We start from the raw sequence: 15,691 nt of genomic DNA on the forward strand, positions 1-15,691 counted from the left end.
TTAGGGCATTAATAAGGCAAACCATGTCTAAGTCCTCTCACAATTAGGGCATTACTAATTCAAGGCTTGTCTTCACATTTCTACAAGACCCATGCTTTTTGTTTTGCTTTGGTATGTATTGCCAACTGGCACAGAGCTCAGCTTACCCATGTAATTGTCATCATATGAGGCTGGTGCCACCCCTGTCTGCTTCTCTCGTGCCAGCTTCCTCAGAATGTCCTTGAAGGAGTAGTTGGCAATGATGTCTGCAACGCTGGCAGTGATTACCTGACCTGCATTCAAACAGCTCCATCAGTGAAAGGGGCAAAGGGAGAGACAGGCTCTGCAAAACAGGGCTAGCAGGAGATCAGGTCATGCAGCGCAGATGCAAAGGGTACACCACCTTCTCTCAATCTTTCGCCTTCACTACCCTGAAAGTCCCAAGAGAACACATAAATCTGTGAAACAGGCACTGAGACTCTATCAAAGCATCATGGAAATATCTCCAGGCCCATTCCAAGGTGCTGAGGACTCATAGTTTCATAGTTTCATAGTTTCATTCAGGGTTGGAAGGGACCACAAGGATCATCTAGTTCCAACCCCTCTGCCATGGGCAGGGACACCCCACACTAGATCAGGCTGGACAGAGCCTCATCCAGCCTGGGCTTAAACACCCCCAGGGACAGGGCCTCAACCACCTCCCTGGACAACACATTCCAGGGTTTCACCACTCTCATGGTGAAGAACCTCCTCCTCACATCTAGCCTGAATCTCCCCACCTCCAGCTTCATTCCATTCCCCCTAGTCCTATCACTACCTGAGATCCTGAGCAGTCCCTCCCCAGCCTTCCTGTAAGCCCCCTTCAGATACTGGAAGGCCACAATGAGGTCACCTGGGAGCCTTCTCTTCTGCAGACTGAACAGCCCCAACTCCTTCAGTCTGCCCTCATAGGAGAGGTGCTCCAGCCCTCTGATCATCCTTGTGGCCCTTCTCTGGACACGTTCCAGCACCTCCACGTCCCTCTTGTAATAGGGGCTCCAGAACTGGAGGCAGTACTCCAGGTGGGGTCTCACCAGAGCTGAGTAGAGGGGGAGGATCACCTCCCTCGACCTGCTAGCCACACTTCTCCTGATGCAGCCCAGGATCTGATTGGCTTTGCGGGCTGCAAGTGCACACTGAGAGCTCATGTTGAGCTTTTTGTCCACCAGCACCCCCAAGTCTCTCTCCTCAGGGCTAGACTCAAACCAGAGTATTCAGGTTCAGCCAACCCTCAGTGCTGTACAGCGCAGATGCTGTAGAGCAATTCCTCGATGGAGAATTCAAAGCTCTGAACTCCCTATCATCACACCAATTAGAGCCTCCTCCTTTAGCAGCAGTGCAAACCCAGACACCCATGAGGGTGACCATGGGCAAGGTGGTAGGCAGAGCCTGAGAATCAGCTAAGGCACACATGGCAGAAGAGGTTAAAGCAAAACCATCCTTTTAACCCTTTGACAAAACTACTTCAGCCTTTATCTACAATGAGAAACTACATCTTGGAAGCTACAGTGATACCACAGATGAACCAAAACCAAATGCAGATAGCAACAAAAGCATCAGAAACAAACAGTGACAAACACTTTGAAAAGATTACATCTGCTGTACAAATCTTCTTTGTAACTGCAGCGTTTCTAGGAAAGATGTCAGTTTATGAACTGACAAGTGTGCTGAATGCCAACATAAACCCAGCTATTTCTGTTTCACAGAATCCCAGAATGGCTCAGGTTGGAAGGGCCCTCAGAGATTGTTTGCCCCAACCTCCCCACCATGGGCAGGGACACCTCTCAACTAGACTCAGCTGCTCAAGGCCTCATCCAGCCTGGCCTTCAACAACCCCAGGGAGGAGGCAGCCACAGCCTCCCTGGGCAGCCTATTCCAGACTCTCACCACCCTCCTACTGAAGAACTTCTTCCTCAGCTCCAGTCTAACCCTGCTCTGCCTCAGCTTCAAACCATTCCCCCTTGTCCTGTCTCTAGACACCCTCAGGAAAAGTCCCTCTGCAGCCTTCCTGTAGGATCCCTTCAGGTCCTGGCAGGCAGCTCTAAGGTCCCCCTGGAGCCTTCTCTTCTCCAGGCTGAACAACTCCAGCTCTCTCAGCCTGTCCTCACAGCAGAAGTGCTCCAGCCCTTGCATCATCATCTGTGTGGCCTCCTCTGGACTCACTCCAACAGCTCTGTGTCCTTCTTGTGCTATGGACACCAGAAGAGGAGACAGGATTGGAGGTGGGGTCTCAGCAGATCAGAGTCAAGGGGCAGAATCCCCTCTCTTGCCCTGCTGGCCACAGACTCTGGATGCAGCCCAGCACACAGCTGCCTCCTGGGCTGCATGAGGGCACTGCTGGCTCATGGGGAGCTGCTCAGCAACCAACACCCCCAAGGCTCTTGCTTCAGGGCTGCTCTCAACCTCCTCTGCACCCAGCCTGGAACTGTGCCTGGGACTGGCCTGACTCATTTGTTTCACTTCATAAGCAAACTACCTCCTGAATTTTCCTTGACTCATTTTTATTCTCAGTTTATGGTTAAGCATTTCTTCTGATGGATATTGGTTGAAACTAAGACCAGGGACTGGTTATTTTAAACTGAGAAAACAATGGAAATCTTGAACAACATTTTCCACACGACTTCCCACTTCACTTCCAAGGTCAGGTTAAGCAGCCAGATGAACCTACCTTGCCAGTAAAAACTACCAGGCCCTCCTATTATCAGGTCTCCATTCTACAAAAAGCAGAATTGAACACAATTACACAGCAAAAGAACACAACAATATGAAAGCATGGAGAGGAAAAACAATTTAAATGACCAAAAGAATAGCTGAATCCTGACAAAGAGGGAGAAGCCTGGTGAAGGAAAGGAGCTAAGTGCATGGATGTGCAGGAAAATTCAGAGTTAGATCAAGTTAAGATCACTCTGTGCATGAATGCAGGACACCGTGCTTTTAGCACTAACACAGCATTCTAAAAATGGCTGTTATTTGTGGTAGCACAAAAGAGGCTCTTCACATTCAGTCAACAGGAGAAATATCCTTATGTCCACCCTACAATGAGGTAGTAACAATGTGAGTAACATTATCCAGAACACTGAAAACAGTAGCAGTGATCAATGTTATGAGCGCCAATAGAACCCTTGAATGGTTTGGGTCAGAAGGGACCTCCAAAGCTCATCCAGTCCAAGACCCCTGCACTCAGCAGGGACATCCTCCACTAGAGCAGCTTGATCAGAGTCTTCTCCAGCCTCACCTTGAAGATCTCCAGGCATTAGGCCTCAGCAACCTCCCTGGGCAACCTGTTGCAGTGTTCCAGCACCCTCATGGGGCAATACTTGCTCCTCACATCCAATCTCAATCTGCTCTGCTCTCATTTCAAACCACTGCCCCTCATCCTGTCCCTGCAGGCCTTTGCAAACAGTCCCTCTGCAGCCTTCTTGCAGCCCCCTTCAGGTACTGGCAGGCTGCTGTTAGGTCTGCCTGGAGCCTTCTCTTCTGCAGGCTGAACAACCCCAGCTCCCTCAGCCTGTCCTCACAGCAGAGGTGTTCCAGGCCCCTGATTATTTTCGTGGCCTCCTCTGGACCCTCTCTGTCAGGTCGATGTCCTTCCGGTGTTGAAGGCTCCAGAGCTGGCTGCAGTACAGCTCAACAACAGTTACAGAATATTGCTTCTGGACCCTCTTGGCATGTAAGAACAAATCTTTTGCTTAACTACTTTCAGGTCCACCAGAGACCTAGTCTGCCTCCAAAAGCATCTGGACACAAGCTATTGACCTCTTCAGTGCCAGTCCATTGCTTCCTGAACATCAGGTCTCTGGGAAGCACAGTAAATGGAACAGACTGAGATAGAAGCACATAACATTATTCCTAATAATTCACTAAGTTGGACTGAACAGAGTCAGACAGGAGTCCTGCAAAGAGATAAAAAGTGCTGACTGCAGGATTTCTCTTATTATCAAACCCAGAGAGTTTGAAGCTTGTAAAGGGGGAAAGAACTTGCAAGAATTTCACCAAACTTTCCCCAAGCAACAGCACAGGGGATAAACACTTCAGCAGTGAGAGAGTGCTTGAATATTAGGGGCAACACAGAATTACATATGGTCAAAGCAATGCAGAAGCAGAATCTCACCTTATAAAAATCTAAGCTGAAACCTGCTTGACAAAAGCCTTGTCCTTCAGGATCTGCATTGCCTGCAATGATGAAGGGAGAAGCATTTTATTCACAGAGTCAGAGAATGGCCTGAGTTGGAAGGGACCTGCCATGGGCAGGGACACCTCCTGCTACACCAGGCTGCTCAAAGCCTCATCCAGCCTGGTCCTAAACACCTCCAGGGACTGATTCCACAGTGCATGGGGAGACAGCTTACACACCCTGGAGCTGTGAGGCTCCAAATGCAGAACTACCAAAGGCTGTGTAAAGATGTGTTCCTCTTCTTCAGAGGCAGAGCAAATCAAGGCCTCCTGCAGGACCCTGAACATGTAGCCCCCTGCGAGGATTTGGAAAAACAGGACCAGCTACTTGGGACCTTCCCCTCTCATGGCCAAAGAAGGACTCTTGCAACAAGCATCAGGGATTCAGTTTCAATTTGGCTGGAGGTACAAAGTAAACAAGAAGAAACCCCAGAATAGTCACCAGAGTCTGCTCTGCCGTAAACACAGAAGGGTTTACCAAGGCATTTCCAAAAGATGTTGAGACAGGATGAGTCAACATGGGGCAGTGCTCAGTCAACACACTGCTTATTTCTGCTGTGGCAAGAGAAAGGGGCACATGGCCCTCACAAGGGCCAGCCCTTTCCCTGACCCACACTAGCTCAGTGAGGCCTGAAGTGCAGCACCATTTTGGGTGCCCCCCTGCACGTGCACAAACAGCCTTCCTGCTTATGTCCAGTTTCATTTCCAGCCTCCACATCCTGACATACTTGTGCAAAGTCTGTTGCCATGCATTTCAGGGCTTTCCTGGGAGCACTGGGAGTCTGCAGGATTGGGAAACTGAGAGCAGGAATGGCCACCTGAAATCTCTTTTCAAATGTCATAAGCTTCTGGCAATACCCCAGTGAGACAGCAGAAGCAGACCCAAATGGTCCCCATTGCTCACATATCCAGCTTCTCTCTGGACTGTCCATCCAGGAACCAGGACTAGGCTTTAGAAGGAAGACATGACAGCACAACTCAGCTCAGAGACCATGTTGCAAGGTGAGGAAAGGAAAGCCACAGAGCAGCAGTGGACACACATACAAACTTCTCACTTGGCTGTAGTGTGCATATGATCTGATAGACCATGAAGAGTATTACTGGGTTAGGTTATCACACATCTGTCAGGTGCCAGGAACACCCAGCTATGTGATTTGATTCTGTCTCTAGATCTTCACCCCAGAGAAACCTTTTCATCATGTCAAGTTAGTGTCCACTTTTCCTGTAACATGTCTGGCAAACTAGTCCCTGAGACCCCAAAGGCAGGAGCAGATTTGGCAGCATAGGAACAGTTAAAAGGTGTGGCTGAAATCAGCTCCTGTGCACATGGCTCCAATGCCAGCTGCAGCAGCAGAAGGGTCTCTGTTGTCACAAGGAATTACATTCAGACTTCTGCTCTTGGCTAGCCTGTACAACCTGAGCAGCCACCCATCCCAGGGAAACTGAGCAGCATCCCAGAGGCAGGAGGCAAGCCCATGCTGTCTGCTGTCTTACAACATGGCTTCAGAAAACTAACTGCAAGAAGAGTTCTCTGACCTGGGAGTGCCCCACTCCCTGCCCAGCCCAAAGCTCAGCAAAGGCACTGGGTACTTTATGTTGCTCTTAATGATCTGAGCTCTGAGGTAAGGAGAACATTAACAATCAGCCTCAAAACCTAGGCAGAAGATGCTAACCAGGGTGAGTGTGGATTTAACCTACCATGTGGCACTTATAAGAGACTACACTTGGTTCTAAACACATGGGCAATGTTTTAACCTGCTCCCCAGGAGGTAAGGCACAGAGCTTGCTGCCACAGCCTCAGAACTGCACAGAGCAGGCTGTGGAGCAGCAGTGCTGATGGGCATGCCCTTCCTCCATGCTGGAAGCTCTTCAGAAATGAGCTGTTGGAGGTGATGCGGGCACAACAGTGAGACAGGCTTGTGTGTTTCTGGGCAGAGCCTGTTCTTCAGATGGTGATCCTGTGATGAGAGATTTATACTCCACATGAGCATGAGTAATTGGTTTAAAATGCTGTCTGCTTCTTATCTAGGTCTGCCTGCTGCCTTTTCAAGCCATATAAACCACATCAATTATATCTCATCACCGTAACTGTACAAGCTCAGTTTACTTAATTCCTCCTCTTTCAATTACACAATGAAGTGTCCACTTGCAGGTATATGATTTACAGTCAATTGTTCTTTAACTCCCCCACCCAATGCAGTAATGTCCAGCTTCCATTCAACCACGAGTGGAAGCCTGGAAACACTGAGTATCACCTCCCTCAACAGCAGATTGCTCCCATCCACACTTACTGTTGCGACAAGGTGAATACTCAGCATAGGCGCTGAAGTTCTGAACTGCTACATAGCAGGTGCCCACCGGGTCCTTCTCAGGGCTGTCTTTAAGGGTTCTCCAATGATACAGTGGAGCACAAGCCTATCAGAACAGAAATAAGGTCACCTGGACCTTTCACACACTCAAGCATCTGGCAAATGCAGTTGTTAGCAGCGTAGGAGGATTGGTGTTGTAGCATTTGTGTGGCACTGCGCATAATGTAGTGACAAAAGAGAACCATACAATCATAGAATGCTTTGGGTTGGAAGGGACCTTAAAGATCATCCAGTTCCAACTCCCATGGGCAGGGACACATTCCACTAGACCAGCTTGCTCAAGGCCTCATCCATCCTGATCTTAAATGCTTCCAGGGATGAGACATTCACATCTTCCAGTGCCTCATCACCCTCACAGAACTTCTTCCTAATATCCAACTTAAATCTCCCCTGGATCATCTTTGTGGCCTCCTCTGGACTCACTCCAACAGCTCTATGTCCTCCTTCTGCTGGGGACACCAGAACTAGAGGCAGGATTGGAGGTGGGGTCTCAGCAGAGCAGAGTCCAGGGGCAGAATCCCCTCTCTTGCCCTGCTGGCCACACTCCTCTGGATGCAGCCCAGCACACAGCTGCCTCCTGGGCTGCATGAGGGCACTGCTGGCTCATGGGGAGCTGCTCAGCAGCCAACACCCCCAAGTCTCTTTCTGCAGAGCTGCTCTCAACCCCCTCTGCACCCATAACACAAAAAATGTCTTATGTATAGCTATCAGTTGCTGGCTATCTCTAGAAGATGTCCATTACCTGTTTAACAAAAAACACCAATCCCTTGCACAGCAAGCTGGCATTCTGCTGTCTCCACATGGCAGTGGGATCATCTTGTCCTCATCATTTCAACCTGGCTTTGTAGCCTGCTTTCATTTCCTGAGCTCTATACATCATCTGGTTTATAATTCATGCATCATCATAGAGCTGTCTCCACAACGTACACACAGAGAGCTATTAGACAGCTGAGAAAAACAAACATCAGCTCCAAATGAATACCAAATGCAGAGGACTTACCACCACTTTTTCTTTATGAGCTTTGACTGTTGCCCCAAACCACTGATTTGTCTTGAACTCGATAGGCTCCCTGGTGCCATTGACTTTCACTTTCCTGTTGTCTGACAAAGAAGGAAGCAGGATGTTGACAGCTGATTTGACAAAGTACCACCCCAAGAACTACACACATGAGGGACCAGGCTAATCAATATATTATTACCACCAGCTTAAGAAATGGACATCCTAGCACCATGGAAGGTTTTCACTGGGCAGTGGAAACCTGCTTCAATTCACATGAGAAAATGCAAAATCATTACATTTAAGCTTGAGGGGGGAAACAAACAACCAACCAAAACAAACAAACAAACAAGCAAGCAAGCAAAACACAAACAAACCAAACCAACCAGAAAGGACTGGAAGAAGAAACCCTACCAAAAATATTTACCCGGCATTTCAGACAAAGAACCTACAACAATCAGGTGAAAAGCTCTCAAGCACTCTTCTCATCTGTGGTAGAAGGTTCCCATGTAAAAAGGATGTTCCATAATTAGTTTTTGTCAAACAAATGCCATTGCTCAGCAGGCTTGCTCAAAGGCCAACACTACTGATAGCAAAGGAGTTGGTTTTTAACAGAATTACATGTGTACACACTGTCACAAGAGACAGCTTCTTAATGGTGCTTTACATATACTCTTGCAGATGTCAGCATAAGAGAAGACAGCTGGGTAAAGGCTCAGGCCAATTCTAATGCAGTTGAGGCTTTAATAAAAAGCAGACATCCCTTCCTTTCACCCCCACCTCTCTGAAGTGAACTGATTCCTCCCATGCTCCTGGGCTCTGCTCCTCCCTTACCAGCCATTCCTAATGAACTCTCCATTTATACATAGGCAGGGCGTTACTCCTTCTTCCCCTCTTCTATCTGCAGCCCCTTACCTTGGGTTCTGGTTCCTATCAGGACCCCTTCTTCCCCCCTTCTATCTGCAAGCCCTTGCCTTGGGTTCTGGTTCCTATCAGGAGGGATAACACAGGAATCAATCCTTTTCATTCACTCTAAGTGAAAATAAAACTAAAGACTGTCTGCCTTGGAATGTAATAAAAAACCTGTCAGCTTATATTCTATGGATTTACACTCATGATGGGGTCTCAGCAGAGCAGAGTCCAGGGGCAGAATCCCCTCTTTTGCCCTGCTGGATTGGCCCAAGCCAGAGGCAGGACCTTGCACTGTGATGACTTGAAACTCATGCAGTTGGCTCAACAAAAGAGAGTTGAGCCTCTTGGAAGTAAGAACCCCTGGGTATTTCAGATTGCTGTGGGGCAGCTGCTGCTCCCTTGTAACAGCACCAGAATGGAGCTATCTGAGCAGCTTCCTTGTCTGAACACATGGGGACTGTCACCAGCCTGCCCTGACAGACTTCAATCAATTAGACGTCAAGGCTGTGAATGAAGCTACTGCGAATGTCCCCTTCTGAGCTAGTTATCCACTTAAAACTGAGGACACAATCTAGGGCTCAGCTCTTCTCCTCCTAAAGCAAACATCTGAGAACCTCAGAATAGCCATGGCCTACAAGTATTTTCTTTATTTTTCTACCCAAGTGGATAGCCACAGATAACTGCCTTAGACTAGAGCCTGATGAAAACTATTCCTTTACTTGGATAAATCCCAACCCAGTTTTAACAAAAACAAAGTTGTTATTGCTGGCTTTGGGACATTCCTCAAAACTCTGTTATCTGAGTGTTTAAAAAAATAGAATGATAGAATCCTAGACTGGTTTGGATTGGAAAGGACCTTAAAGATCACCCAGTTCGAACCCCCTGCCATGGGCAGGGACACCTCCCACCAGAGCAGCTTGCTCAAGGCCCCAGCCAACCTGGCTTTAAACACTTCCAAGCTTGGAGCCTCCCCAGCTTCTCTGGCCAACCTGTTCCAGTTCCTCACCACCCTCACAGGCAAGGATTGTTTCCTCATGTCTCATCTCCATCCAGCTTCTTCCAGTCTGAAGGTATCACCCCTTGTCCCATCACTCCATGTCTTTTTCAAAAGTCCCTCCCCAGGCCTCCTGTAGCCCCCTTCAAACCCTGGAAGGCTGATCTAAGGTCTTCCTGGAGCCTTCTCTTCTCTGGGCTGAACAGCCCCAACTCTCTCAGCAGCTCTTGGAACACCTTTGCAGCCTCCTCTGGACCTGCTCTAACAGTTCCATGTCCTTCTTGTGATGGGGCCTCCAGAGCTGGACACAGGACTACAGCTGGGATCTCAGCAGAGCAGAGGGGCAGAATCCCCTCCCTGCCCCTGCTGCCCATGTTGCTTTGGATGCAGCCCAGCACAGGGATGGTTTCTGGGCTGCCAGCTCATGTTGCTGTCTCATGTTGAACTTCTCCTCACCCTGCACACCCAAGTCCTTCTCAGCACTGCTCCCTAACCATTCTCAGCCCCACATGGATTTGAGCGTTGTCCTAACCCAGGTGCAGGACCTTGCACTTGGCCTTGTAGAACTCCTGAGGTTGGCACTGACCAACCCCTCCAGCCTCTCTGGGTCCCTCTGTATGACACCTCCTCCCTCCAGCATGTCAACCACCCCACACAGCTTGGTGCCACTGGCAAACTTGCTGAGAGTGCCTCAATCCCTCTGTCCATGTTGATGACATATTTCTGTGAGCAGCAAAACCTTGGCTTGACTTCAGGTTGCATTCACATGCCATCTTCTGGAGGAGAATGCCTGGCCCCTTTTGGGCCGGAGTCCAGGCTATCGTGTATCACGATACGTGACCTAGTGAAGGAGGTAGCAGCTGGGCTGGGCATGCAACGCCTGAGCCTGTCCACAGAGCAGTCCAGGGAGTGCCTGAGTACCAGCTGGATTGCTTCAGAGCCAGCCCAGGAGCTGTTCCAGATGGTCAACAGTCTGGATGACTCACAAAGCTGGCTGGAAACTCAGCCCTGGAGCCACTCTTCATTGTACCGCCTGAGACTCTACTGCAGGCAAAGGCCCAGACACCCAGGGGTACATGGAGGGCAGAAAGAGGTTCAAGTATAAATTTAGGTGCAAGGACATCCTGGAGCTGCATCTCAGCAACTCAAGAGCATCTAATTTTCTACTGCAGGAACCAAGACTCCTATGTACTGGTACAGCCCTTCAGTCCAGCTTCGGAAGCAGCTCTGGATATGATGAAACATGAGTTTCAATGTTCCTGCACCCAGCCTTTAGACTGCAGGTACCCAGGGGCTACCAAAGGGGAAAGGCCCTTTAGTTGCCCAAAGCAGTAGCTGAACAAGCAGAAAAATTTGCATCCAGGCAGTAAAGTGTAAAGCTGTGTGAGGACAGCAGTGCAGAGACTGATCTTTGGGAATTAAAGGCTGAAGCCGGAGCAAGTGTGAATGCAAACCCATCACCTGCACACCTCCCACTGAGCCTGGCACTTTCTCTGGGGACTGGTCTTCTTTGAGTCCCTGAGCCAGCACATTTCTAAGCTGTGCAACAGGCATGAATCAGACCAACTGCTCTTGCAAATATTTATTTGTTGTAGTCATCAGACTGCATAAGAAACACATCTCTGCTAATGCTGACCATGCTTCACTCTGGTTCCTTCAGCTGTTGAAAATCAAAAGGCAACACAGCATTTGTTACAACTTGAACCAAAGCAAATAAAACATTTTAATCAAACTTAACATAGGAAAATAATGCTTTGGATGTTAGCAGTAAGTTCTGCACCATGAGGGTGCTGAAATACTGCAATGGGTTGCCCAAGGAGGTGGTTGAGGCCCCATCCCTGGAGATATTCAAGGTCAGGCTGGACAAGGCTCTGGGCAAGCTGCTCCAGTTGGGGATCTCCCTGATCACTGCAGAGGGGTTGGACTAGACGACCTTTGGAGGTCCCTCCCAACCCAGACCATTCTGTGATTCCGTGATAATCAAAGCCACAAATCCAGCTGTGTAATGCACCTGCAGCTCTTCCAGGTAAGGTTCCAGTCCTAGCAGCCATCAGTGAGCAAAGGTGAGTCAGTGACATTCACAGAGTCCCTGATAACAGACCCTCAACAGAGGCAGAGTACAAATGCCAAGCTAAAGACTATGCCTTGGACTAGAGATCCAAGCCAAGAAATTGCCTTCAACATCAATGTTGGGGAAAAAAAGAACTCCAGGGTGTTTAGTGACAGCAAGGACATGAAAATCCCTTGCATGACAAGAAGAGCTGCCTCTATTTTTAGATTTATCTGATGTTGCAAACATCTCTTTAATTCCTGGGGTTTGGTGTGCCTTAGATGCTATCCATACAAGTTATTTTAATTTAATAGATCCTATCTAGAGAGCTTTATTTAGACTTCCATGCCATGAATCAAGAGAGAGAAAAAAAACACACATCAAATTCAATTGGATTTTTTCCTTAAGCACAATCTGATCAAAAACAAATTGAGACCTCAGGGCTTGAACTAAACATAGCTCAAGAGTATTTTTGGCCTTCTTTAGATAAGGCTGAGACTTAGAAAAGAACCCCGTGAAACTCTATTATAAATCAAAATGCTCCAAGTGAACTAGGCTCTAGATAAGGTCTTCCTGGCACAGTGGACTGAAATGTGTCAACATTCAAAAGCACAACAGAGTTCTCCCCCAGCAGTTAGTTTCTCCTGAGATGCAAACTCTGATTTATGGCACATGTTCCTTAGAACCATCCCTCCTCTGCAGCTATGGCGTCTTTCATGGACCTAAACCCCTTGAGCCCCACAATCCATCCTTTCCTCACACAGCTCCTGGATTCTGTTACAATCAGCTCCACTGCTGGACAGATTAGTTCATGGTTTTTATCAGCTGCACACTTGGGCAGACGTGATCTACAGCCCTCTCCCCTCTTCCTCTTCGGGGGCTGCTCACATTTCCTCCAGCTAGTTTAGAAGCGTATCACCTATTTTACTACTACTGGTAAAGTTAACTGAGAGCAAAGACAACACCCCCGTGGGTCCTGGAAACAGGGGAACTGGTATCTAAAATCCTGCCCTTAGGAACTAATTTAAAACACCAGAACTTGTTGCAGCCTGTGAAGCATGACAATTAAAAGTGACCTTCATCGTGAGTTTCTGAACTATAAACTACTGACTTTTTACTAGATTTCAAACGCAGCAGTGCACTTCAGGGGGCATTGCAGTTTGCTTCTGGCTGCAAGATGCTTTGAGCAGTTCAGAAGTTCCCCAGTTCACCAGGAGGGAGAAAGTTTTCCTCCTGTTGCTCTGCTGCTACCTCTCCTGGCAGCTTAACGAAAGAGCAGCTTGAGCAAGGGCTCGGTTAACTACAGAATCACAGAATCGCTTGGGTTGGAAAAGCCCTCTGGGACCATCAAGCCCAACCATCAACCCAACACAACCGTGGCCATTAAAGCATGTCCCAAAGTGCCATGGCCACACGTTTCTTGAACACCTCAAAGCTAAAGCAGGCATGGCCACTGCAAGCCTCATTTCATAATGGAGTAACTGAGAAATGAGCTTTGTGCAACTGATGACAGAGAAAAGAGCTCTCAACTCTTTAGTATCATGCCAGTGCTTGCTCCCCTGTCCCCTCCTTGACTTTCAAAGCCTCACCCTGCAGTGCAATAGGACAGATTTACAAAGCAGGAGGAATCCCTGCCCTTCACTCTGTATCTGCTGGCTAATGAGCTGCTAAAAGCCCTTCCATGATTCTGTGCCTCAGTTCCCTGCTGCCATGGAACAGGTTAATGCAGCAGTGGTGCTCTCAGGGACAGTGCTTTCAGCTTCTTCCCTCAATCCTGGCTCCAGTGCCTAGGTTCAAGAGGCTTTAAAGAGCTGCAAACACAGGACTGTAGAGTTACTGCTGGATCAACAGCAGGAAACACAGAGGGCTCCTGCTAAAGCCCCTTCTTGGCTGGAGGCCCTATCACCAGCCAACCCATATGGGAATGCCTGCTTACAAGACTTCCATATGGATGGGTCGGACCAAACCCTACAGCATGCAAACATTGCACCTTCCTTCCCTCCTCTTCACCCTTGTCCCTTGGCAGGACCAAGATATTTAATCAACAGCATCAATTATTTGTGTTGGTTTGCAAGAGAAACACTTTGTTGCTTTGGGAATCTCTGCCTCAGCACTTCTGGAGAACAGGGAGGTGAGCTGAGAGCTCAGTGATCATCTGGGAGCCCTGCCTGTAGAGCAGTCAGGCACTATGACCTTTAGGAATGGGCCACAGATACTCCTGCGCCTCTGCTGCCTCTAAGCAAGCCACCTTCTCAGCACAGCAGCTTAGCCCACACACACTAGCAGATGAACACAAGGCATGCAGCTGCTCACAGCACTCAGACCAGCCTGAACACCCTAAGGCATGCATGGTGGCACAGAGATTAATCCAGGTAGTTTTGGTTTGAGCACCAGTGCTAGCAGTAAGGAAGCCAGCCTGTGTTTGCCAGCTGGAACATGGCTCTGAGAAACAATGTCACCTTTTTAGAGGTGGTTTTGCAGCTTTCATGGAGTATACCCTGAGTGTTCCTGCTGGGTGCACATTAGCTACCAATGGCAGGGGCTGCTCCCCAATGGGATCTTAGTTTCTGAGAAAAAAAAGGAGCAAGAGAACTTCAAGAATCCTGAGGACTTGTCTTTTGTTGTTTCAAGCTCATGTGAGGCAAAGAGTAGAGTTTAGCCCTGAGTCTCACATCATGTGTGGTGCAGGGAGGTCAGCTGCACCTCACCAATGGCACTGGGTGCATCCCTGATCCACTGGAGAACATCACAGTCCCAGTCAGGCTTAGCATTTCTATGCTCCCATCAGGCCTCTATGGCACACAGGATATGGAATAACTCCCTTTAAATCAAAAATTCAATTGTTTTAATAATAAAAACATATTATTCACAAAGGAAGACAAAACTCTTCAACAAAAGAGCTTCTGCAGGACCAAAGACCATCCCGTGGCAGCACTGACCATCACAATGTTAACCTCAGCAAGCCCAAGTTTTTCACTAAGGGATCTTATCACTTACTTGGTTGCCTCAGATCACTGTCAGGACAAGTGCCCCTTCTGTCTAAGGCAATGCATGCTTTACAAACTCTGCACATTCTTCTTCCTTCTCTTCCCCTCCCTGACTCATGAGCATGTTCTTGTTCATCATTGTATTTTCACAAGCCTCAAATGCTTGTGGAGAGAGATTTTGTTCCTTTTTAGTTTGCTATACTTTTACAGCCCCATAACAAGGCACATCCATCCATTCCTGCAGTAAAGATCTCAGTATCTGTACAATACAGGAGAACTACACAGTAGGACAAAGCAACTCAACACCTGTAACACCATGATAGTCAAAAATGTTCAGGGGTTTGACTGAAGCCATAGAATCACATAATGGGTTGGATCAGAAGGGACCTCCAAAGGGCATCCAGTCCAACCCCCCTGCACTCAGCAGGGACATCCTTCACTAGAGCAGCTTGCTCAGAGCCTTCTCCATCCCAGCCTTGAATATCTCTACAGATGGGGCCTCAACTGCCTGCCTGGGCAACCTATTGCAGTGTTGCAGCACCCTCGTGGTGCACAACCTGTTCTTAACATCCAGTCCAAATCTGCTCTGCTCTCATTTCAAACCACTGCCCCTCGTCCTGTCCCTGCAGGCCTTTGCAAACAGCCCCTCTGCAGCCTTCTTGTAGCCCCCTACAGGTACTGGCCGGCTGCTCTTAGGTGTCCCTGGAGCCTTCTCTTCTGCAGGCTGAACAACCTCAGCTCCCTCAGAGTGTCCTCATAGCAGAGGTGCTCCTGGCCCCTGATCATTTTCATGGCCCTCCTTTAGACCCACCCCATCAGGTCCATGTCCAAGCCACCACAGCACACTTGTCCATGTCCTCACTGTGCCCATTCAGTAGGGCTGAGATATTAACAGCATTAATACAAATAGCATAAAAGCATTTGCAAATGAAGGAGCCCTTCTTGAAATGTTCTGTGTCCTCAGAAACAGAAGGCACAAGCCCTTATGCACACAACCAATGCAAGCCAGTGGTTTTCAACCACTTGGATTCCCTGATCTCTTGGATATTGATGTGGCAGTGGGAATGTCAGCTTCTCTGAGCTGCACTTGGGATAGAGCACTTCTGTATCTGCTTCTCTGTCACAAATTCTTTAGGATTTAGCAGATTTAGCAGTCCTCCATTGAACTCTTGTGGCTGAAAAACACTGATT

At 48.4% G+C, this 15,691-nt stretch overlaps 1 protein-coding gene across 1 annotated transcript in view; it reads right to left on the reverse strand.

Annotated features, from left to right (window-relative positions):
* ITGA8 (integrin subunit alpha 8) overlaps positions 1-15,691 on the reverse strand; it is a 91,685-nt gene that overhangs the window by 71,919 nt on the left and 4,075 nt on the right. The window contains exons 3-7 of the mRNA XM_068156971.1: positions 7,561-7,661; positions 6,483-6,606; positions 4,130-4,191; positions 2,687-2,732; positions 147-272 (exon numbers count right to left, since the gene is read on the reverse strand). Of these exons, the coding sequence (XP_068013072.1) occupies positions 147-272; positions 2,687-2,732; positions 4,130-4,191; positions 6,483-6,606; positions 7,561-7,661 (459 nt within the window). The remainder of the gene's footprint in view (positions 1-146; positions 273-2,686; positions 2,733-4,129; positions 4,192-6,482; positions 6,607-7,560; positions 7,662-15,691) is intronic.

This window comes from Melanerpes formicivorus, unplaced genomic scaffold (genome assembly GCF_026170545.1).
Source record: "Melanerpes formicivorus ecotype bairdi unplaced genomic scaffold, bMelFor1.0.p_v2 SCAF_35, whole genome shotgun sequence".
Lineage (NCBI taxonomy): Eukaryota > Metazoa > Chordata > Aves > Piciformes > Picidae > Melanerpes > Melanerpes formicivorus.